This window comes from Barbatula barbatula, assembly GCF_947034865.1.
Source record: "Barbatula barbatula genome assembly, chromosome: 14".
NCBI lineage: Eukaryota > Metazoa > Chordata > Actinopteri > Cypriniformes > Nemacheilidae > Barbatula > Barbatula barbatula.
The window spans coordinates 20,213,693-20,239,402 of NC_136777.1; the positions used below are offsets into that span (position 1 = coordinate 20,213,693).

The 25,710-nt window shown below is 38.2% G+C and overlaps 1 protein-coding gene across 1 annotated transcript; it reads left to right on the forward strand.

The window, feature by feature from the left end:
• Positions 1-3,283: 3,283 nt before the first annotated feature.
• pkdcca (protein kinase domain containing, cytoplasmic a) lies at positions 3,284-25,078 on the forward strand. Its single transcript, XM_079472549.1, has 7 exons — positions 3,284-4,309; positions 13,312-13,434; positions 17,559-17,833; positions 17,921-18,000; positions 18,990-19,097; positions 23,774-23,947; positions 24,017-25,078. Exons 1-7 carry the CDS (start codon positions 3,566-3,568, stop codon positions 24,109-24,111), a joined length of 1,599 nt encoding a protein of 532 aa, XP_079328675.1. The 5' UTR covers positions 3,284-3,565; the 3' UTR covers positions 24,112-25,078.
• Positions 25,079-25,710: the final 632 nt, after the last annotated feature.

Below are 25,710 nucleotides of genomic sequence, written 5' to 3' on the forward strand. Positions count from 1 at the left end.
AATGGAAGAGAGAAATCTGCATGCATGACCGTTTTCTAAAAGCATGAGTGAAAGTTCATGTTGAGAAAACCCAGACACGCTCTCTGGATATTCACAAGAGACAGTTCAGATATTGCTGTCCAGCATATTTCATTATGCACACAGACTCAACTTCACATGTTCACTTTTCAAAAAATAAAACTAGACGTGGTGTTCCTACTGTTTTCTGCATTTTGCTTTTCTGGGCTAAAATGGTAAAAGCTTCTAAGATCTATTTCTTCCTTTCATTTGGAATGACCCACAATAGAAATAAATGTATCAATAAGAACATAAAATAATTTACGGTGTGAAGTCTAATTTATCTAAAAGAATAAAACATTTATTAATTAAGTAGAATGGAAAGTGAAGTTTCAGCCGTTTTATCAGGTTAGTGATCTGATTGATGCTTGATTGACACATTCCTCTCACACCCCCTTTAAATGCAGCCAATCACAAAAACGTCAGTCAAAGGAAATTCCAATCCAAATGAATTAATATGCAAACGTAAATGTAAAATTTCACCCGAATGACTACACAGAGGGTTTTGTTTCCCTCAAGAAAACGCACTTTTCTTTTGGCAGATTAATGCGTGTCGGCTTCCCCGAGGTGAGCTGCGTCTCCGCCCCGCCAAGATGACCGCCCCCGGGTTACCAATGCTAATGACCTTAAAAATCAAACAACAACGATGAAGAAGAGTAAAACTGCATTTCCGCTCACTTCTGTCTCTTCTGAATTCTGCACGACTAGACTGCTGTGTTCAACCAAAACAGCATTTTAACATTAAGATGAGCTAAAAGGTTGCCTCTTACCTGCCCAACCTGAAAGAAGATGCAAATTGGGGCTATATTTAGGCTACTATATCCTATGCACGTGCATCTAAATTGGTAGCCCCCCCCCCCCTATGCTAAACTCTGACTTTTTATTTCCTTCGTTCTGCAGCAAACTACAGATCTGTTTTAGGCTATTTTATTTAGTAATGTTGTTGTTATCTTGTTTGTCGTTGTCAAAATAAAAATACAATTTTACAATTATTGCAATTGGGTATTATGAAAGTCTTGTTTAAAGCGTTGGGTTTTGTGGGGGTGATAATGACACGACCACCTCCTTATATAAATGAGGCATTATCATGCAGGTTGATAACATTGTGTTTCTCTCTGCTGGAGTCCAAGTGTCATGCATACCATTCATTAGCAAAACTAACATCGTGTAAACAGGATTCAACTGTAAAATTCAGACTGGATTTACTGCGTCCGAGCATGTAGAACACTTGATTCTGATGTTCGCACATTTACTAATCGAATTATTGATATGTGAAGAGTTTGGTTCCAAAATGAGAGAACTCAAAATCATGTTTTTTGATTGTGCATGCCAATGAATATCCATCCAACTGCAGTCGGTTTGTTTTGATTCAAGCCATAATGACTCAAATAACAGCTAACTAACACAATAAAAACCTGATAACGTCATAATATAACGTAGTTTTTGAAAGAAATTATCTCATTTTGAAACCAAACTCTTCATATATTTGTTAGTTTATTTATTCTATTACTTCCCTTAGCGCAATACATGCGCTGTATTATAGGCTAACCATGTGTCGTTCTGTCCTTGTCGTTCAACAATGGAAACGGCTAGCCTACGTTTATTGTCAAACAATAAATGGCATATTTTTCATATATTTTTAAACTACGTTCTTATTAGTATATTTTAATTATTATTGAAATCGTATAAAAATACTATTTGTGTTATTATAACTGGAATAGCGTCCAGGAGATGGAGCTAAATTTCTCTTTCCTCCGTGTAAATGTAATGTGACAGTAGCCTATTCTTTCTTGCAAAGCGACACTTTTTTCAAGATTCTTTTATATCATGTTAAATATCGTCAAAAAAGCAAAAGTATGCTCCAATATATTGTATAAACCTTCTTAAACAGTGAAGCTCAGCTTGAACAAGATGCTCAACGAATTTAACCCAAAATCACACCTATAGCAGACTCCGTCGTTTTCCTCCGTTGACGTTTGGCTCATTAGATTTAGACTATACATCACCTAATTACATTAGCTTAATGAGTGCTATAAATAAGAGAGGCATGTGCCAAAATTCAAACCCACCCTTGACTGCCTTGAGGCTGCGCCCCATGCTGCTCTGCTGTTATTGCTCCAGTTTCCATGTTGATTGTATTTGTTAATTAGTTGCTAACAGCATGGTAATGCCGCATTGATGGATTGCCCTGTGTGTCTCCCTGACATTGGGATTTATACTACAACCCGCTTGCCTGCTCTGTACGATAAGAACTGCCATTCTAATGCATTATAAACCTGACCTTACCCAAACCCCCTGTAGACTTTCTGGTCAACTTAAAATAAACGATGATGTGAGTTGCTCTATCAGTTTATTTACAAACACTGAATGAATAAATAATTGATTTTAGAAGTAAGTAACACCCAGCACTTGCATCGCACGAGTTTAACCAAGTTTCTATTATTTCTCAACAGCGTTGCCCGTGTCTGTTTTTCATTTCAACTTTTTCCATTTTCGACCCAAGAGACGTAATTACACACATATTTCTTTCTTAAAGGCAGTGGGACTTTGGTCCAAAAAGACTATCAATTTGGCACTGAGCTAAAGAGAATTAAATGCTTACTGAAAATATTACGAATCATGTGGTTTTGGTGGTTGTCAATAGACCTTCATTTTAAACGTATTATTCAAAGTGATGGCCATGAAAACGGCCGAGCTTTGCCATATAAACAATGTTTTTAATGTTTTAAAACCACCAAGTTAGCATGTAATTTCGTATAAACCTTTTGTCGCGTTGGCCTATATAAATTACATTCATAGTTGTATAGGCCTATCTATTAATATTGCTGTATTAATCAGCAAATATTAAAAGCAAAAAGAGCGGAACTAAACTAACCTTTTACGTATTTTATTATGTAGCCTAATATATAAATAAACACATTAGGACACGTAGTTACCTGCGTTTGGATATGGATTTGATGACATTATACATAGTAATAGCAACATGTGAAAATTAAGGAGCAGAAAAAATACCCTTTTATTTAATGAACACATATAACCGCCGACGCTTAAGGCGCTATGAATTAAGGGTAATGTAGTTCAAGAACTTGCATTCTTTCCAGATTCAAATCAGCAAGAGCTTAAGTCTCAACTACAATCTTTTCAAAGCAGCGGGGCCGAGTGAACCGTCAATCAATGTGACGTCAGCTTCGTTGAGGCACTGTGCGGGTGTGCCCACTGAGACCCCGGTTAACTGGACTCACACGCAACGCAAGAGGAGGCAAGTGTCACTATGATCAGCCTTATATGGGGTGGATCTTAAATCTGCGAGACGGCATTAATCATAACTGCAAGATGAAGACGTGAACACACGGCGTTGCACATTCAGCATCACACAGACTTCCCTCGTTATCCCGAACACTTTACGCTGCACGATACCACACCACCGCGCGGCCAGACTGCCAGGCGGGTAGGCGGAGGCTGGAAGGGGAAACACATCTATTTTCTACTAATAATAATAAGCAACAAAATGAAGCGGAGGAAAATGGTGGTCGCGGCGGGCTTCTGTCTTTCATTCTTCATGGGTACATTGATGAATTTATTGTTTATCCCGGGATTCGAGCACCACGGCGAACGGGCGCATCGCTACTACCACGAAAAACAGCAGCCCGGAGGAGACGAGACTGCCCGACTTTACGGCGATGCCTCGACACCCGCTGAAACAAAGCTCGAACCCACGTCCCCCGCCGGAGGACTCCCGGATCTTCAGATGCAGATACGCGAGAGATCGGACGAGGTGCTGCGCTATCGCCGGAGACGCGCGCACTGGGTCGCCAACGGAGATGCCGCTCGACCGCTGGAGCGCAGGCGACTCATGGACCTTGAGCAGGATAGCAACTGGGAATCATACAAAGAAATTGGGAAAAGTGATAGTTATGAAACGGCGGGCGGTAGGTCTCAGTCTACTCCAGGTGTATCTGTAGCCACAAAGTCGCACCGGGAGTCTCCGCATGACCCGATGCTCGGGTGCAACAGTATTGATAATGTGACTAATGTTCATTATCTGGGATCCGGGTACACAAAAGCGGTGTATAAAGCGGCTTTGAACAGCAGCTTCTCAGTTGCGTTAAAATCGGTGGATTTCGGAGGTCACGACATGGAGAATTGTGTGAAGAAATACGGATCGTCTAAAGACTGTTACAAACTCGCATCCTTTAAAATCGTAAAAGAAATGACATTGATGGAGAGACTACAGCACCCAAATATTCTCAAGGTAACGTTTCACTAATCTTTTTTTTTTGTCGGAAATTGTTTAACACAAAGCATTGAATGTTTTTTTTTTTAAAAAGGCTAACATTGAGAAAAGCATGTTTAGTACTAGTAACTATTAAGTATAATAGACAACTTACTTGGAATTATTTTCTCCAGCTACTTTAAATAGGCTATAAAATGATATTTATATAGCCTAGTTAATAATTATATTGATATGTAGCCTAATATCACGAGTACTGCAATGTAATATATCTAACAATCGGCTCAATAAAAACGACCTATCGCAATAAGCTTTCTGAAAAAGTAAAAACAAATCCCATGAAAATGAAAAGCACAGTGAACTGATGCCCATCATCATTTTCTAATGTAAAACTAATCGCATCGCCGCTTGCTTTAATGAGACTGGTTGAGACCTCATTGTGTCAAGGTTTACTCGAGCAGTATCAGAATAAACACAAAGCCAACAGTGTTGACTTAAAAAGGTTTGTTTTAGTAATTAGCTTATCATGCAATCCACAAGTGCATCGAGATGGGAATTGGCGCATTGTCTGAGTAGATTGGATGGATATTATTGCTCCTCAGTTTTAATGCGATCAACTCACCTTGAGGCCCGGGCTCTGTTTTGTACCGGCTTGTCATTTATACGACATTTTTGGCGAAGTCGTAATCAGCTCTTGTAAACAACAGGGGACACGTCTCTCAAAGTATCCTGTGTATCTTTCCGCAGTCCAAACAGCTAGAAATGAAATAAAGTGATCATTCAACCAACTGCAAGATTATTTTGTTATTCATTTCATTAACATTAGATCATTTATCAAAATCAAAAGATTAATACTTTTGATTTGCAATTGTACACATAACTCCTGGATTTATATAGCCATTTTGGAGCTTTTTGAGGTCCTTTTGCTAAATGGATTATCAGAAGCTGTAGACTGGGGCCTCTGACCTGATTTAATTCTCGGTGCTCACAGCAGGAAACCAACAGTGCAGGACCCCAATTGATGAACTTACACAAAAGACAAGGTTTATGGGACAAGAACATCATAACTGTTTTATTGCTAAAATGCTATTCAAAACCCTAATGCTATAAAGCTTTGCCAGCACTTGCTATAAAATGACATCAATATATTTTTCAATTATACAATTATATGCCAATGCATATGACACTTTTCTTAGTTAAAATGAGCATTGGTTGACATTTGACATCGATATATGTATAGTTTTGTACACACTTTTGCATAACATAACTTATTTTCTATAACATGTATATATTTTCTTTATTATACACATTTTTTCAGAAAGAAAACACCTTTTTAGGACGATTTAAACAAACTTTAAAGAGTGCATTAATTGTTTTAGAAAATACATATATGAAGAGTTTGGTTCCAAAAACTAGTGTTTTTATTTTATACCTTGTGTTTTGTCATATTATCATATTATCATGTTTTTATTGTGTTTTATTGTGTTAGTTAGCTGTATCTTTTTTATACATTATGGCTTAAATCAAAACAAACCAACTGTTTTTAACGTTTGCACTTTTATATCACTTTTGTACACATACATATGTAAAATAAAATAATTTTGTTTTGATAGACCTTTGTTTTTTTGTCTAAAGTGTGCAGACTACACTTACTTTGCAAAGACAATCGTTTTTGTTCTACGCTACTTTTTTAGCACCGGCATTCTTTTCTGGACTTAAGTATAATTCACTAAACATCTTTCTGTGTAATTTTTGCAAGGTCTGAAAACTCTATAAAGAACTCTGAAAACTCTCTCTATAAATCAACACTAAAAAGGTACAGATCTTTCTCACGTGCACGTATTAATAAACAGACCTTGTCGCCGGGCATATATTCCTTTGATTATACCTCCGTCCTCGCACCTGACCAATCGGCCCCAGAGGTGTTGCTTTTCATTTGCTTTGGCAGCCGCTTCTTCAGATGAAAATACATGCCTCTTATTTTATAAGTTGCGAGGTCAGGGGTGAGAAGATACGATACGGCGGGCTGATTAGCACCAGGCTGGGTTCACAGAGAGTGCACGCAGAAAGGCTCTATGCAGATCTGCCTACCGTTCGCCCCAGAGAGGGAGGTCAAATCCATCTAACGTCTCTACTCGGCTTTCCAGGGCAGGGGCAAATTCCGAGGTCTTTAACTAACATGTCTGTCAAGCAGATCCCCGTCTTCCTCTTACAAGCGAGGGCAACACCTGTTATATAAACAGCCATGATTGGTAGTGTTGGTGCGGGATCCGTGTAGACGGTGAGAGGGAATTCATACTTGTACAACTACAGTAGATCTACAGTATAGGGCTTTTGTCATGTCAGCAAGATGAAATTTGATTTGCGAGATGAGATGCCATAGCTTGTTAAATAGTGTGCATGTCTCTTTAATACACAGTGAACATGTTGTGTGATACGAGTGTTCCCAAAAATTACAATTTTGTAAACGTACCGTGTATTTATTTATCATGTATGAAACATAATCATTGCTGTAAACTTGAGGGTAAGTGAATGATGAACAAAAATATGTGAGGGTGAACTACTAAGTTCTTTGCAGGTTCTTCTGAGTGTTTGTATATGGAAAGGCATGTGAGATGGTGTGTTAGGGAATCTGCGACACATCTTGGGGGCCTGATTAGGGTGGTCTTGCACTGGGATTATGTTTACATTAGCATGTCATTCTGCTAACTCCTTAGATCCTTAGTGAAGTCCCAAAATGCACACACACACACTGAGGGGTGATCAGTAACCTGCTAATGTGAGCATGTAACATGTTAATGTGAAATCAGGGTGTTGTGGACACAAGCCCCCCCCCCCCCCCCGGGGGTCATTTCTAACAGACAGAGTGCAGATTTGTGAGTTTTAGTGCTAGATGTAATTAAACACGGGTTAATACTTTAATCTTTATAGACATTGGGACATTGGGTAAAGTAAAGAACACCACAGATTTGCCCTAGCCTGGTACTGGACTCCAGTCATCAGCTGGGGTGGACAAAATGGTGCAAACCACATTATTAAATTTAGACTAACCTATAGATTATTTATTATAGTGATTTTGTCGGAAATAATTTTGTCACAATATCACGTTTCAGTATTCATTCAGGAGCAGTGAGTGCTTTCAGATTTTCTTTTGTTGATTTATGAATTTTTACAATGTTTACACTTCTAGACAGCCGCGGGCCTATTAGGCTGTGTTTACTTAATGCACAGCTTAAGACCTAAACGCACACATCCAATATTTTGACACATATACGATTTGTCTCCTAACTGTTTAAGTTCACTCAAACATAACTGAACTGTGTTTACACAAAAACTTACCATGAAAGGCATTTGGAAATGTTTTTGACCATCTAGGCATAAACTCAAATTATCTACAGTGATTTTACATGGCATCTGTCAGATGTTCTTTTTTACAGATTTATCATACTTTTAATAACTATTTTCATATCACGACGCACATGCCTCTCTGTGTTTTCACATTCATACATGTTTCTTGACGCTCTCCTTTGTCAAACACTGAGTTATGCAGATACAGTGCGGTCCAGCCCTAGTCACAACAATCTTTGGAGCCTATATCTTCAGTACACAATGTGAAATTGCTGTCATTATTTACTCAACCTTTTGTCATTTCAAACCTTTATGACTTTCTTTCTTCTGCAGAACACAAAAGGAAATATTTTATTGAAAGTTGGTAACCGAACAGCACTTTCCCCCATTTACGCCTATTGTGTTGACACAAAACCAATGGGTGCAAATTAACAACATTTCTCAAAATATATGACGGAGAAAGTTCTGATATGAAACTCTGGATGGCGCAGCTAACCTAATCAGAAATAATAATTTACCACACGGCGCAGCTGATTGGTCCCTTCTATATCAGGAGCCAATGAGCTTCCTCTTCAACGTTTAAATCTTGGCTAGTGATTGTCATAGCACTGCAGCGTGCTACAGAAACCCCCCTACTTCCCCAGCTCCACATGTATAGATCTGCAACCAGGTGATCATGTATGCTATACGTGGGTTATTCATATACGTTTTATGTGCAGCATTCCTTACATGCGCACAGCAGCATGTTGTACATGTATTGGCAGTAGCAAGTCTCCGTACCAGCTCCGCCGCAGCAGCGTAGCAGATCAAATACATTTATATGTCATGAACACTACCATGCTAATCCCTCAGAGAGTTGTCATGACAGAACTTATTTTGTGTTCTGCACGAGAAAGAAAGTCATAAAGGTTTGAAATGACAAAAGGGTGTGTGTAAATGATGACAACATTTTAATATTTGGGTGAACTATCACATTGAATTATATATTAACTTTGTGAGAGTAACAGTAATTTTGAGAAGATTCCCCTCATCTGACACATCTAAAATGTTTTGCTGTTTTCGGTTACAAAACATAACAAAACATTTGGGATCAACAATATCCAATCTGGTATAATGCGTTGGGGCTCCATTTTTAAACTTCTATGCAAATGAATTTATGGTACGAAGGGAAATTTCAATAAACAGCAAGTTTAAACCATTTCTTAAAAACCAGTGTTTCAAACTTAAAAAATAGTCAGAGCTTGTGTACAAACCACCAGACCACATCTCAGACATGCTCGCTTTTTTGTCTTTTGAGAAAAGCTAATGTGATTGGTTGGATGCGTTTATTCCATTGTGTACTTAAAGAATTGAACCCGCAGTAGTGGCGGTTGAGAGTCGCTGCAATACAATAGATTGGGAGTGTGTTAATGATCATCCTGAGGAAGGATTGAGAACAGAAGGATTGTGGGAGGAAATTAGCCGAACTTTCTGTCCTTCTCGATTCTGCATTTGTCTTCTCTTTGTTTGTTTTAGTAGGCAGATTCATGAGAAAATCACCATTGTGAAGCGGCTCTTCTAAAAAGATCCATGTGAGTTCACATCCCTTGATTCGTGATTCAGAAAATACCACACGCTAAACAGTTCAAGGTGAAGAAATTTCATTGGGATTCTGTCATTGTGTTGGTTTGTTGGAAGGTTTTAGTTACTGTAGCCTTGAAAGATCACCAACTCAAGAGTCTTAACAAGCACAACAGTCAACGAATGTGTAAAGATGTGGTGTTGAGCTGTAAGATTGAACAATTTCTATGTTTGGACTATGAAGTCTCAAATCAAGTTAATGTTCGCTGATCGATTTGAAATACTAGAGAAAATAACTTCCTGGAAGTTTCTTTCCAGTGGCTTTCAGACAGAAACTTGATTAAAACAAGGTGGTATAAGTGATTCATTCAACCGTTTACTCACTTCGCACTTTCTCACTCAAACAAACACACATACACACACGTTTGAATATGATTCCAGCTTTAACTCTGCAGGCGGCCTGTATGAGCTGTGTTACTGAGTGAGTGCCTCTGGATCTCCTGGACAATCTTTTCCTCAGTGGCTGTACGTTCTGGCTTCTACTGCCCAGCACTATTTGATCTCTGGGCAAACACGGTCGTCTCCACGGCCGTTTTGATGCATTGCCAGGGTGTCCTCATTAAATGATTGTGTAAAGGTTGCGAAAGGGGCTGCTTTAGTGTTTGCACATTGAAAAAGTGGATCTGACCGAGATGAGACAGTTTCACACCTATTTTAACAGTAATATGATTATAAGAATTTTCTTCATTAAAACGTCATTGTTTCCATACTTTGAGCATCAACGCAAAGTATTTTGTACTTTATTCTACTTCTAAGAAAAATTCGAAATATCGGAGAGACAAGTTTAGCCAAGTAACGATTTTAACCGGTATCCTTTAAATGTTATCATAAATAATCTACAGGCACTCTGTTGTTTGTGTATGTGAACCTGAAGTTCAGTTTGGGTCACAAAAGTGCGCATGCCAGTAACGTTTGTTTATGTTGTTAAGATGAAACCGTCTCTCTCTCTCTCTCTCTCTCTCTCTCTCTCTCTATATATATATATATATATATATATATATACTCCAAGAAACTTCCATGGTCCACATGGTAATAGCCTAGTATTATTAAGTGGAGGAAGAGACTGAATGTGCTAGTTTGTTTTTTCAGAATGTTTCCAGGTTCAGATCAGACTAGGAGGACACAGTCTGTTGGCCTTTCTCCATCAGCCCTTCATTAATGTTTCTGCTAACTCACTCTTTCCTGAGAGCTCAGAAAATGCTTCTCTTGAAAGACCCAAATTCAATCAGCAAAACAAACAAATATCAGTTTACTTCAATCCAGCTTTTAATTTCAAGCTCTATGCAAAACTAAACATGAAAACAAATAATGCTCTTTTATATTGGATCTCAGGACCTCTAAGTTTTAGTCAGCGTTGCCGAAAACAAATAATCATTTGTGTGAGTGTAGTAAAATAAGAGTAAATATCCTGAGCAAAACCACAAATAAGTCTTCCATAGACTTAACAGTGAATTACACTTAAAAAATAGGTGCTTCACAAGGTTATACGATGCCATAGAAGTACCTTTTTGTTCCATCAAGAACCTTCAACATCTGAAGATCAAATACATTGTTTGTGGTCAAAAAAGGTAAGATGGAGATGGTTCTTTAAAGACCCTTTGAATTAATGGTTCTTCGTGAAATCAAAAAGGTTTCTTTATGGTATCGCTGTGAAGAATATTTGAAGAGTTTGGTTCCAAAATTAGACAACTCATGTTTTTATTATGTTATCATGTATTTATTGTGTTTTATCGTGTTAGTTAGTTGTATTCTTTTGTTATTTTGGCTTAAATCAAAACAAATCAACTGCAGTTCGATTGAGATTCATTGAAATGCACAATAAAAAAACATGATTTTTAAATTTTACAAACGGATCTAATTTTCTAACCAAACTCTTATTTTGAAGCACCTTTATTTTTAAGAGTGCATGTGACTGGAAAAGTATTTTTAATCATATTTTATTAACATTGATTTGATGAAAAATGCATTCACTCTACAAAAAGTATTTTTATAAATAACTTTCCTGCAAAACCTTTGATAGTTTTTTTGTGCAATAAATGCATTAGGTTATTCATTTCATTGATCTTTATTATTACTTTCAATAAAGTAAAACCGAAATAAAATAGTTTGGGTGCATTTTGTGAGATGTGGTATTCCATGCAGCTCTGGATAGATACAAAGCACTCATAGTAAATTGACTGGACCGGCGAGTTGACCTTTGAGCCTGTGCGTCAATACGGCACCATGTGGCTTGACAGACAACAGCGTTCCTCCATGTGTGAGTCTGTCTACTTCCCAACAAGCAGCCGTAGAGTCTACAGCACACACACACTCATCACATGAGCACAAACAGACATTGCACGAATGCACACACATTCACATTTTAGATTAATTCTGCTGAGAGCCGTCATTAGAGTATGTATCTCTGATAGGGCCTCTACTCTTTCGCCAGCCCCTGGGAAATGTTTTGCACTACAAGTCTGTCTGCACGCTTAAACACACAGATCTCAAATTAGATTGTTCCTGGTCCTGCTTCTTATCACAGGCAAAACCTGTTCAAGCTTCTCCCGTGGGGAGAGCTATCAAGATCAAGAGTTTCTTGCCCTAAATTTGACATTGATTGAGATGAAAAATTAGATCGTATCTTGGGACCTATCGGTCATCACATTTCGGATTTATTGCATTGTGAACTACAGGACAGAAAGCATTGTGAATGAGGGTGTACAGCAGCTCATGCCACTTGTCAGTTTAATCAGTTGTCAAGATCGAATAGTTAAAGAACCGCTAATAGATAACTAACAGTTACTTTCCATTCCGTTGAGAATGCAGTGATGTGGATGTCCTACCAGTTTTTTGCAGGTTTTGGTCCGGGACAGTATCGCTTTCTATATTGATGAAATGCCTGAGAATTAAATAAACTGAGATTTATTTAATTTATTTATAAATAATGCATTTATTATTTTATAAATTAAAATATTTGTTACATTAAGAAAGTAAATAAATGAAGATACTTTAAATACAAATACAAATTCACAACGTATATGTACATAGGCACTGTAAAACTGTAAAAAAAATGTAAAACAGAAATATTCCTGTTTAATTACATGGGTTGATTTGGTTCTTGTAAATTTGCGGTTATTTTGTGTGATTTTACGTTTTTATAAGCATACTGAAACGAAATCCCATTAAAAAAGATTCCGGCAGCTGGACCGCAATAAATATTTACATTTACATGTATACATATGGCATACGCTTTTTATATTATTACTTTATTTCAAAGATTCGTGAAAAGAACTTGAAAAGTTCAAATAAACGGATAACGGTAAAATTCAGTCAAATTTCTTTTTTTTACAGTGTATGCACAAAAAAGGTTAATATGGTTAAGGTAAATACATTTTTATTCTTAAAAACAATCAATTGTTGCATTGAACTGAATGCGCTCCATGCTGTTGAAAGAAATAGGTAACTTAAAATTAAAGAGAAAGTCTGTTCATCTGTGCAGTAACCGGTTTCTCTAGCCGACCTCCTGACATAAGCGCTCAGCTGTTTCCGTTTGATGCTAGGGATGACTGCAGCGGTGCAGCCAGTCACACAGCCATAGGTTGTTTTCTTTTTAGATAAAATTTCATGCTGTTTAATTTCAACTAGCTTTTTTGGCTTGAATTAGCTTAGAAAAATGTTGCTGTAAGCAAAGAGCCAAATTCGGCACAGGGCCTTTTACTGCATTATAGAGGAAGACAGCCAGATAGCATAATGGCCAAGGCAAGTATACCTCATACAACCCCGCTTAGTATGTCCGCTGGCCTCTTGACCCCCAAAGCGCCCGGTACCCTATTTGCTGTGATTTACGTGATCTGTTAAATTCACTAGCGTTACATTTCTCGCCCTTATATTTTCCATTCACACGCTAGCATTACAAAAATGCTTAACCTAGCTTGACTTCTTCTCTAGCCAAGAGCTGAACTTTCCCCGTCTGGGTGAGAACAGAGACAGAATTCAACACAATGCTGTTATCTGCTAAACCCAGTGTGTTGAAGGATAATCTTGACGTGTCTGCTCTCTGCTTTCCTCCGCAGCTGTACGGCTACTGCTACCAGGACAGCAATGATATAAAGGACACGGTGACGGCCATCACAGAGCTCGGCAGCCCTCTGGAGATGATTCAGTTACTGCAGACGCCCTGGGAGGAAAGATTCAGAGTGAGTCACCAAAGTCATATCACACATTCCATCTTGTGTGTGTCTGGAGCTTGAGGGTGAAACAAGAAGACTTGAATTAGTCTTATCAAAGTCTGTAGCTGCAAACAAATTGAATTAGGGATTTTTGTACATTATTGTGCTGTAACATTATTGTTGTTAGACAAGTGCCATGTTACGTACAGTGAGGTCCAAATGTCTGAGACCACGTTGAAAGATCATGCAGAAGATCAAGCCGATTAAACTGAATAAACAAACAGAGGGGATAAAATTACATTCATTTTACAAAATTACAGCCATTTCAGAATGCAATATAAACAGTTTTAATGGCCCTGGCTCAGACATTCAGCCTGTAATTGTGTTTTATTTGAAAAGCTGTGCTACAGTGGTTCATGCATATACTCCAGACACGTTGTCCATGTGCTAATGTGGGTGACAGAGGTTGAATCCCGTCTGCAACATGCCCTTATCTCATTCCTCCAATCTCTCACCTCCATACCTTTCGTTAATTTGTCACATAAGGAACAACTGACAAAAAAAGCCTGATCTGCACAGTCCATACAGTGTAAAATTGAACACTGTCTCACTCAGAACGTCTGCATTGTGTGCAATGTCCTGCACTCAGCTTCCAGCTTCCTGTCAGGCAGCACGGCATCGTGCCTGATAGACCCTGCTGATTACTATGACCGTGACAACCTCCCATAATGATTTGCTATGACTTCCTGTGGTTGGAGAGCATCCCGTGTGATAACAGACAGCTGCTGACAGGAATCTACGAGACATACGCTGGAGATAATCTGAGAACATTGGTTTTAGACAGCCAAATGTGGGATTTGAAAAATATTACACAAGCAGTTAAATATCGCAATGCAGGGATTCACAGCTGTAATGATATTCAGTAAAATAGCACCGTTATGAGTGCAACATTGCCTTTAAACAAATGTTTTATTAATCAAAAGTGAATATTGGAGAATTGGGCTGTTGGTTGTATATTTTCTAGGGCTGTTGAACGATTAATCACGATTAATCGCAAATCCTAAATAAAAGTTTGTTTACATAATATTTGTCTGTGTACTGTGCATATTAATTTTCCTGTATATATTTAGGAAAAATCTAAAATAAATTAATACAAATTATAAAATAAAAATCGATAAATGTTAACATATAATTTAAATCATATATAAATACATTCAGATATTTCCTTAATATGTACATGCATGTGTACATGTGTGTATTGATAAATACAAACTAAATATGCACAGCACACAGGCTTATATTATGTAAACAAAATATTTTATTCTGAATGCGATTAATCTCAATTAATTGTTAAACATCAAGTTTTGAAAGGTAGTGTAGTTCAAAAAGAAGCCAATGCATCAAACTTTGTGTGTCGCCAATCAACTCAAAAAACATTTTCCAGTTTTCCAACAACAACCACTTCAGGTTTTCTATTTTCCGTTCTCGCATTGCTCCACATCGCTCCTGTGATCTGAAACACCCGGCACGCAAAGATGAGCAAAGTGATATAAACAGTAAAACTTCTCAGTGCTGTTGTATTACATCACCGTATTATAATCCAATCAGATTTAAGGAGCGAAACTAACCGTTGTATAAACTCGGACCTACAGTCATTTAGATGGATGTATATAGAATTAAACGTAAAAAATAGCAGGAAGTGTATTTCCTGACCTAACCACACACTTACAGTACATAGCCAAACACTTATTCACAGACACAGCCCAACACACTCGCAGCACAATAGTGAAGCGGCTAGTGTAAATAATCCCGAGCTTTAATAGGGAACACACCACACTCATCTACACGTCAACACAACAGAATGTATTTCAACAGACCAATTCATAACTGTATTTGAGTTTCAACAGACTTTCAACATTAACAGTTCCAGTTCAGTACATACTTTAATTTCCACAGTTCCAGAGTTTGTTAGATTTCTGCTATTTTAATAAATTTGCGGTCCAGAACAATTAAATCTTTTTTAATGACATACGAGTCGAGTTAAGCAAATAACTTTAGAAAATGAGTTCAGATTGTGAGGTCGATTTTGTTATGCTTTATAGCCTTTTATTTTTAGATATTTTATGAATGTTTTTATATAATTCAAACCACTTTGTGAGGTTTTCCATGAAGTAGCATGGTCAATGCTCCAAAATGCCTCGTTTTCGTGTGTACATTTTAACTTTTGCCAGTTGTTGCCCCCAATTCATTGCAGACAATTTTCTGAAGACATATGTCACTTTTGGACAAATCCTGACTTTTTGAATTTGATTGTTTTTGTGATGAAAATGAATCTTTTTGATAAAATACATCAGTTGCATCAGAACAATACATCAGAAATATTTACACAAACATTTAGACAAGAGTCTGTTAGATGGGAAAGAGAGCACGGAAAGACTTTTTCCCTGTCCATGTCCATGAGACAACAAAAGCAGGCATTTATATACTAGTTTGGACAGTAATACATGATCAGTTCACTCATTTTTCACAACAAGAAATCCAGTCTGACAGTTCATGCTAATGCATTTCCAAAAATCTGACTTTAATTGGATTGCCAAAAAAAAACAGTATGGCTTCGTGAATAGGGATTCCATGCAATTTTTTCAGTTTCAATCAGTTACGCCTATAAATATCAATCTCAACTTCTAAATGTCCTGTCTTTTTAAGGCTGGCCTCTGTACTCATACTCCCTTTGCCGCCGCTGGGCTTTTCTTTCTGTCTACATGTGGAACAAAGCAGAAATACGCCAGTAATGCTTTAGCAACATTTGAATTGCGTATGAGGCACTAATAGACCCTAGGGAGGTTGTCGAATCCATTGACTTCCAAACAGCTCATTTAGGTCCAGATCCATTTCCTCTGCGGCCTGGTGAAGACTTTTATGCCCTCCACACTACACCAGTTCTAGTCTCCACAGGCCCTGAAGGCAAAACACACCGGTACACAGGCTAGTGCCTCCTTACCTGCTAAAACATGATGCATGACTGCAGACAAACATTCTCACGCTTTGTGCACGCTCGGGACCAGTTTCAGTTTACTGTATTTTGACGATACAATGTATAAAAACCATGAAGAGTTTTCAATAAAAGCACTTTAATATTAATATAAATTTTTATTTATTTTATAATTACTGAATGATTCTCAATTAACTAAAACACTAAATAGATTGATCAATAAATTAATTCAAACATTTTTTATAATTTATAAACACTAGCCGAGTCCTGATAATCCAGTTTAGCATAAAATGTCAATAATATTATAAAACTATTTTAAAATTAGTATGTAAATGCCATTACCAATTTCCTGTAGCTCAGTGGTAACATGGCGTTAACAACGCCAAGGTAGCGGGTTCGATCTCAGGGGTTTGCACATACTTATAAATGAATGTTTAGGAAAATGCAATGTAATTCGCTTTGAATAAAAGCATCTTCCAAATGTGTAAATGTACATGTTAATGAACCATCTAAAGAATGAACATTATGTATTGAGCATGAACATTTACTTAAAGGAAGCGTTCAAAACCATCCCAACCACAAATGTGACACAACTACCGGTCGCAAGGCACAAACCCTCACACAATGCGCGGGGGCTGACCTTTCCCTGTAGCTGCTAATCCGGAGTGTATTAAAAGCAGCTTTTGTCTGTTGTGAAAGGCATGGGCAGCGTATACTCCACCCCCTCATCTCCTCCATGTTTGCTTCTCTTTCATGCCTCCCTCCTCCTCTCCTGTTAGTTCTCTTCGTTCCTTTCAGCGTCTCAGTGCTCCTCTCTTTTCCCGACGCCCATCTAATCCTCTGAACTCTGCCCCTGAGATGGCAGCCGGAGCTGCTACCTGAATGTGAGGTGTCCCCTCACACTTACACCAGCTGCAGGAACTTCAGCCTCGGCACTCATATCGTCATAAACAATAATCCTTAAGGAACACACCCACAAACATGCACGCACACTGGTCCAATGGGTCGTGAAGTGGAGGTTGTAACTAGGGGCAAACTCAAAAGACACACAATACTTTTGAAAAAAGAACCAGTAATGTCAAATGCAAAAGGATCCACTCATAATCTCCACGCAGAAAAGTTGAATGTTGACATTTAAGATTCCTCTTTGCATCTTCAGATCTGTTTGAGTCTGATGAGGCTGCTACATTATCTGTCTCACTCCCCGCTCGGGTCCGTCACGCTTTTGGACTTCAGGCCTCGGCAGTTCGTGCTGGTGGAGGGAGTGTTAAAAGTGACCGACCTGGACGACGCCAGTGTTGAGGAGACGCCTTGTTCACCCTCGTCCCCCTCCGACTGCGTCATGGCGTTTCCTGCTCGCAACTTCACCCTTCCTTGCCACAAGGGGCACTGTCAGGAAATGAATGAAAAGAGAAACCTCTACAACGCTTACAGGTGAGCCATTTCAAACATCTGAACTGACTTTGTGTATTTTGTGGTGTTGGTGAAACAAGCTTTGACATGGATTTTCTATTTCTCTAGGTTTTTTTTCACATACTTGTTACCTCACAGTGCACCCGCAGCACTGCGGCCCCTTCTGGACAAAATCGTCAACTCTACAGGTGAGTGAGAATTCGTTTGATTAAGTTTGATCTGGTCTTGTTTTGATTCCGAATGATTAAAGGGGAATATACTGTACATTTAAGGTGGTTAGAATTGGTTTGGTAGCTCCTGAACCGTGTTAACTGTTTAGACCAGCAACCTATTTAACAGTTTAGACCAGCTTAGACCAGCTGATGGTCTTAATTGAACAGTTTGGACCAAATAGAAACCCTGCTAAACCAGAAACCACCCCTTTATTAGTCACAAAACTGCCCTCCTCTTCACTACCGTTTACAGTTTGCTTTGTTTCCCTCCGCAGACACTCCTCCGCACATTCTAACATTTCTCGTTTTCTGTCTCTCATCATTCCTTCAGTCTATTCCCTATAATTCCTTTGTTCTGGCGTTTATCTCCATGTTCATCAGTGGTACGTCAGATAGCGTTTAAATTGTTTTTTTGGACACAACAGTCCGTGAAGCCGCGGGTAGCGTGGGTGGGCTCGGCCTTGATTTTATCTCTCCTTCGCATGTCACGAAACGCCCATTTCAGCATCATTCAAAAGGCATTTTTGGGTGGCATAAAATTCCCTTATTAGACAAATTGTTAAAGTCACCATGAAATCAAACACAGTGTTGCACTGATTATTATAAATGATTTTTTTAAAATTCATGTGCACCTGTTATCTTTAATCGAAAACAATAAGCTCCTCTCCCCCTCTCAACAACAACTCTTCACCACATGACGTCAGCAACAAAAAAGAGGTTGGACTATACTGACTGTCCAATGGCTAGGCATTTTCAGCCCTCCTCTCCAGGTCCAACTTACAACAAACCAATAAAAATGGGGAAAGGCAAAATGACGCTCCGCCCTGCATTTTTTTCACATTTCAGAAGCCGTTTCACTTGGATATACGTCACGATGCGGAAAAGAAGTCAATTGCAACTTCCGTTTCATGGTGACTTTAACTGATGATGTTTTAATGTTGTTTATGCCATTTTTTGTGTTTCAGGTGATCTGATTTGGGGCACAGACGAGACTCTGGTTCATCTTGAGAAAGTTTTGGATATGTATAAGAATGGACATTACCTCAAAAATAACACACAGAGACACAAAACAGGTGAGTGAATTTTCTTAGGTCAATATATAGTTTACATAGTTCAATAGTTTAATTTCAAATAAGCTTTTAGAGGAGCGTTTTAGTAAAAAAATAAAGCAACCACAGAGAATTATGGGAAATGCATTTTTTAAGTAGACTGTCGTCTTATAAACTAAATGAGCATTTTCCTGCTAGTATTCGCTCTTCATCCTCAACAGTACGCAAAAAGATTTGCAAATTGTACAGTCGGAATTCACAAATAACATTTTATCCAAAACCACTTTGCGTTTTCCACAAATCTTTTAACGCATTTGGAAAGTGCGCCTCAAAGAAAATGTTTCCCGCTGATAATTGCGAATTTGAGGTGGCGTTCACGTGTTCATGTCTCATAAACATGATCATTTCAACATGAATTGAATACAACTAGAGGCACATATTTCGCACTGAATGGGTTCCCACAAATCTCCACAGAATAAAAAAGGTTGTTCAGTATTTATAGAAAAAAAGAAACAGTTTGTTTGCGCATGTGAGGACAAAAGAGAAGAGATTTTGAAGATTAAAGCTCAACTGGTGAGCAGACGGGCATACTGACAAAACAACCATTTTACACAGAGAAACATCACACTCTCTTTTATACTCCACCCCTATATTTTTACTTTGTCCCTTTCCTCTATTTCTTTCTATACTATCCCTTCTTCTCTTCTCCATGCTCCATTGGCAGTCTTAAGACAGATACAGATACTTGTTGAATGATGGGTGTGTTAAGCAAGTGAGGGCCATCTTCTGCAAAGCCATTTAACTCTTTCGACACTCACTGCCTTCCAGAAAACACTGTACACTTATTATTTTATATATTTATATTTTTAAGCTATGCTCAGTTAGCTTTTGGCTAAGTATGACTGAGCAATTCAGTCCTTTCAGGTATTCTCGTAAAACAGGGTCCTCTGTGAGTTGGCATGGATACCAATAGGGCTTCCCCATGGAAAACACTCAGCATGCATTACTATCCCAGCATGCCTTTGGCTACCTCACCTCTGTCTCATTGCTTCTGCGTCCTACAGAAAGCGAGAGTTCCATAAAGCATTAGTTAGGGCAATAAAGTGTCTAATAGTCGTTCTTATTTACTAGCTTCTACCTCAGCCCAGTTTTCTGCCACGTGCAGTCCACCAGACAGTAAACTCATCAGAGAAGACTTCATCTGAGGCAGCCCTCCCAGTGACCTTCATTCACAGCTCTGCCGCTTTCACAAAGAAACAGTGAATTACATCACCAAAGGCCATCCAGCCATATTCCTGAAGGAAAACCAGAGGCTCAGAGAACTTTTATGGTTGAGTAGTTTGACATTTGTAGCACACTGTTAGCGCGGGTCTTTAAAAGCCTTCTCTCCTTTCATCATGTCCATTAACACAGTGCTGTGAATGAAGACCAATCAAGAGGCTTGAAGTTTATGTTACACCAAGGGGGCAAAAACAAATCAAGAAAACTACCTGGCCATTTCCCTAATTTACCTTAGTAGTTTACCCATACAAAAAATATATGTATAGTTTGTTAAGTTTGTGAAGTACATTTAAATGTATTTTAAGTATACTTTATTTACACATTTATACTAATATTAATGTACCAGTAATATACTTGTGTACTATTTCAATACTACTTGGGCCGGTTGCACCAGCTGTGCGTAAGTTACAACTTAGCCTAGTTTTGACTTAAACGGACACTAAGTTACAACTTACGCACTACTTACAAAATTTTGGGGAGTTTCACCATTCAACTTAGTTGAAGCGTTACGTTTTATGTATAAACGTATTATTTACGGAAGCCTCTCGTCAGGAGTAACTTTATATAAAAATATATAAAAAAGCATACTCACTGAACTGACCGAGTCATTATACATGATAATGCTGACATTTACAGTCACTTACCTTTTAAAATAGAGAACATTTTGTTATGACACTACATTATTAGCGTCTCTAACAACAACCATTCCCACTGTGTCTGCCTGTGTTGGGCACGTCAAAATAAAATAATATTTCTTTATTTATTTGGCGGTTAGCAATAAAAATTAAATCATATTACATGTCATTTACTATGATTTTATTGGGCTGTGTTGGTTTAAATATGCATTGGTTTATTAATCTTGTTTAATTAGAAATGTTTAATGAAATACCTATTATGTTATTCATGATTAGGTCTGTTCTATTTGAGAAAAACATATTTTTACTGTTATTATGTGAGGTGAAATAAGTTTAAATCAGCTTTGAACTACTAGCTACGTTCTGCCTTAAGAACAATGGTGCAACCGAATAAAGGACCCAGTTTGTGCGATATATATTTGTTTTGAAGGTTTACTGAATGAAATCCTCCATTCATCACCACATGGTTTCTGGAAAATAAAAGCATCCTAGAAACATATTATGTAAAATGATGGTAAAGCCCCCAAATCAGAAGAACCTAAAATCCAAACCCCCTTATAATCCAGAAAACACATTATCCAGAACCCGCACTGCCATTTTGACAGCTCCCCACAAAATAAGTCTGGGAGCTGGACACATTGGTATCGTTTTTCGCGAATGCGTACAGATACATGACCACATTGTCAGCATTTTTGCCAAGCCCACCAAAGGCATGCGGCCCATGACAACATATCCATCACAATTAAGTTTCCAAACATCACAAGCTTCATGGGGATTGTGAAAACTTGTATTTGAAAGTGTGGTTGACCAGCATTCGGCGATTTCTCTTTGCAGTCCAAACTAAATCTGAAGGAGAGTAAAGCTTATATGAGTAAATGGCACAGATTTACTAAGGGGTCACAAGCAGACTTGCAATGCGCTCCGGTCACATGCTATATGGAAAGTTTCATTACATGGTAAAAATACAAAGTGCGGAATGTGTGATGGTTTTCGCCTAAAATTACCGTTTTTCAAATTAAAATGAGTTTCATTTAACAGCAGCGCAAAGGAACAACGTTTTCAAACGGGTCGTATTGACAGGGGACTCGTGTCACATTATTTATAGTCGTGAGTAAAACCATGTACTTTTCTTTTGTCTTTCAGTCTGTGTGTGCTCCTCTGGTTACATCATATTAGGTTTTCCACTGATGAATTCAAACGGACAGTTATATTTGTCCTCTCTTTCATCTTAAAGTGCACAGCTGTCCGTTTTCAATATCATAATGTCATATGTTCAGTATTATATACAATATGTTGCGTTAATATGATTTGATACATGACCAGAGATGAGAAACAGACAGCTGTGCTTTTTCTACGACAGAAAACACTCTTAAAATAAGATCCAGCCATTACAGGCCATCATCACATCGCTGTGAGGAGAATATTGGCAGCGCTACAGAAGTCTGTTTCTACAGATCTCTTTTCATCAGCTACTCGTGAGGCGTTCAGAGCATTGAGCTTGTGTTTGTGTGTCTGTGATGTTTAAATTGGACTGTCGATATGTGCGACTGACAGTCCATCTCTTTCATGTTTGTCTCACTTTGCATCAGCCGTGACAAACAACAGGGCATTGGGCCGTGTTGTGTAGCTCCGCCCACTAAGATTGTGTTTGTCCTGCTGTATATCAAATGTTTTCTTATTGGCTATGACCTTGTGTTGTGTGGATACTAGCACACAAAGTGAAAGACAATTATTTATTATAGACAGACAAAACAGAGTCGCAGTGATATGGGATTTAGAAATCTAATTTTAATGCTGCAGTCAGTAACTATTTCTCTATAGCGCCATCTCTGTTTGAAACATAAAACTTTACATACATATTTTTACGTGTGTTTGTAGTCAAATTATGTGAAACTGACATTTCCTGGGAAGTCATATTATTATATGATTAATAATAACGACTATACCTCAAAAATAATAATCATTATTGATAATAATCAGAACAATAACTAATCTACATTTTTAACAATATTTATATTATTTAAAAAATGTGAAAACAATATAAGCTAAATGTTTTCAATAGTTTGATGTATAAAACAGCATTTCTAGTTGATGTACGGCATTTTTAAAGAGCTGACAGCACAGAGAGATTATTAATTCTATAATCATGAGTGGGCGTGGTCAGATGAATAAAGTGGGAGGGGCATTGTTAGTTTTGTTTTTCTTTCCTTCACCACTCCTCACATCTCTCTCTGTGTCTGTCTTTATATCTTCTTCTCTCGTTCGGTTGGCCTCTCTCTGGCTATAGTTGCTCAATAACAGGGGCATGTATTGTGGTCGAGGTCACGTTGAGGGGCGTTTCAAACTTTCTAAGGAAGCAAAAGATAAAAGAGGAATCAGAGGACACATGTCAGGCTCAGACTAACAAAGCCATCCGCCCCACCCCCTGTCAAACAACAGACTAGCCACAACGATGAAGCTGGTTTCACACGGTTAACCCACGACACACACTATTTATAAATGCTTTCAACTGGACACATTGTTTGGATCTCAATGACAAATTAAATGTGTATCAGAAAGTATCAAAGCAGGTACCAGCAACATGCATGACAAATAAATAGTTTTAATTAGTGTTTAGTTTAACATACTGTACATGAATGTATTATTAATGTGTAAAATTCTATATTATTTTTGTTGCACGTCGTGTGTAATTTCTCTGTACAAATGTAGTATCATAATTTAAAGTTTAATCTTTGACAGAAAACATCTTTTCCGGATCTAATTCATCTTTCTCTCTTTCGACAGAGTACAAATGCATTTCAGATGCTTCAATAGCAGCGGAGAACTACCGCTGCTGGCCGTCCTATCAACATGATGGATGCATGCTGTCAGTCTTTAGCGTAGATGAAGCTATTGACATGTGTGAGAGCCACGCCCAATGCCGAGCCTTTGTCATGACCGATCAGAGCACTTGGACAGGTAATATTTTTTACGTCTTTTGTCTTGATTTACCAGTCCTTGTTCTCACTGCCTGTTTTTGTTCTGTAGGACATCAGCTTGTGCTCTTCAAAACCGGTGCGGCCAGCATGACAGAAGCCCGAAGCAAACTTACATACGTACGGCTGGGAACATCTGGGACCTGAGTCTTAAAGCAGCGGTCATACATCACCTGAAGACGCTCCGAGGAGCGCCTGGAGAGAAAACACCTCTCAGGAAGTTCGGTTATCTCTCGGAATCACACTCAGGCAGAGGTCACAGCCAAGCAAAGTGCAATATTGCCTCTCTGAACCTGGGATTGGATGTCCGGTCCCCTCTCTGAGACTGTGAATCTGTTAGTATGTCTGGCAGAGATGCACAGAGTGGTATTTTGTGCTTGTTGTGGCAAGACATAAGATAACGTTAGGGTTTAAAAGTGCACGTGTGCGTATTTTATGAGATCTCCTGTCAATATCTCACTGTCATTTTTATTCTCGCAATCTTTCATTATGATTTCCTGATGTTCCTGCCAACACAGAATCGTCCTTTATTCTTAAGTCTGTTATTCAGCACTTTTATGTGAAACAGGGTCTATTTGCAGAGCTTTTAAAAGCCTTCGCTTTGATTTTTTTAATCTTCTTTTGTAATTTTAAGTCTGGTTTCATCGAACGGTGCATTCAAAAGTTAAGACCAGCTTAAACAAGTTATTTATTAGTATATTGAATGTAAACGCCTCTTCTTTCAAATTATGAACTCATTTTTATGTTTCAGGTTTTGTTGTTGTTGAGATATGCTAAAGTACAATCAAAGAAACACAATTGTCATCAAACCTTGTTAAGTTTGATTTGTAATGTGTTTAATGACAGAATGTAATGACAGGGTAAATTGTGGTACTTCAGTTGTAGATGATGGAAGACGTTGGTTAGTCGATCAGTCCTCTTGTGCTGTGATTGTGAAAGTTTCCCAAGGAAATGTAAAAAAGTACTACATGACAGGTGAAGGAGTTTTCTGCTTTCAGAGAAAGCAATAATATAATATGTATGTTTTCTTATGAGTCTTGTGTATATATTCATTGGTGCTAATGTGAGAGTAATATTTTTATATGGAAACATAAAGTCATGCGACTTAAAACAGTCTTGTTTGTTTTTTCTGATTGTGCATCTTTAAAGGGGTCATATCATGATGAAGCATGTTAGAAATTGTGAACACCAACTTTCCTGCTGGAAAAAAACAAGAGAAATGGTTTCCATCAAAACACCATTATGAACCATTAGCTTTTTATAAAGTTCCATTTTGTGGTGTGTTTTGGCCAGTATTCCAATAAGATTTGCTGGTGTTCTATTGGTTTCCATATGACATTTTTCCATTCAAACCAATACAATATCCATTGAATCCCTAAAATTGTGTTTTGGGGGTTCTACTGTTTCTATTGCAGGGTTCACTCATAAGTTACTTGTAACCAACTAACCCCAAGGTCTTTGACAACCACAAAGTACAAAAACAAAGCAGGTGCTTCTTGTTTTGTTGTCTGTTGTTTCGGACAAACACCTGCATGAAACCCTGCAGGCTTCCTCCCCAACGTTCTGCAAAATCAAATAGACATCAGTCATCATGTCTTTTGCTAAGTCCCTTTTCTGTCAGATGGAGCGAGAACTCCACTCTTACGTAACCGGCAAACCTCACCATAACCTGCAGGTACAGCACCAGGGGTCTCACCTCCTGGCACGGAGACTGCGCAGCTGTTCTCCATATGCCAACATCCAAAT

Coding starts and splice junctions, on each gene's coding strand:
- pkdcca (XM_079472549.1), top strand. CDS start 3,566: ATGAAGCGGAGGAAAATGGTGGTCGCGGCGGGCTTCTGTCTTTCATTC. Junction 4,310..13,311: donor AGCACCCAAATATTCTCAAG/GTAACGTTTCAC, acceptor TTTCCTCCGCAG/CTGTACGGCTACTGCTACCA. Junction 19,098..23,773: donor CACACAGAGACACAAAACAG/GTGAGTGAATTT, acceptor CTCTTTCGACAG/AGTACAAATGCATTTCAGAT.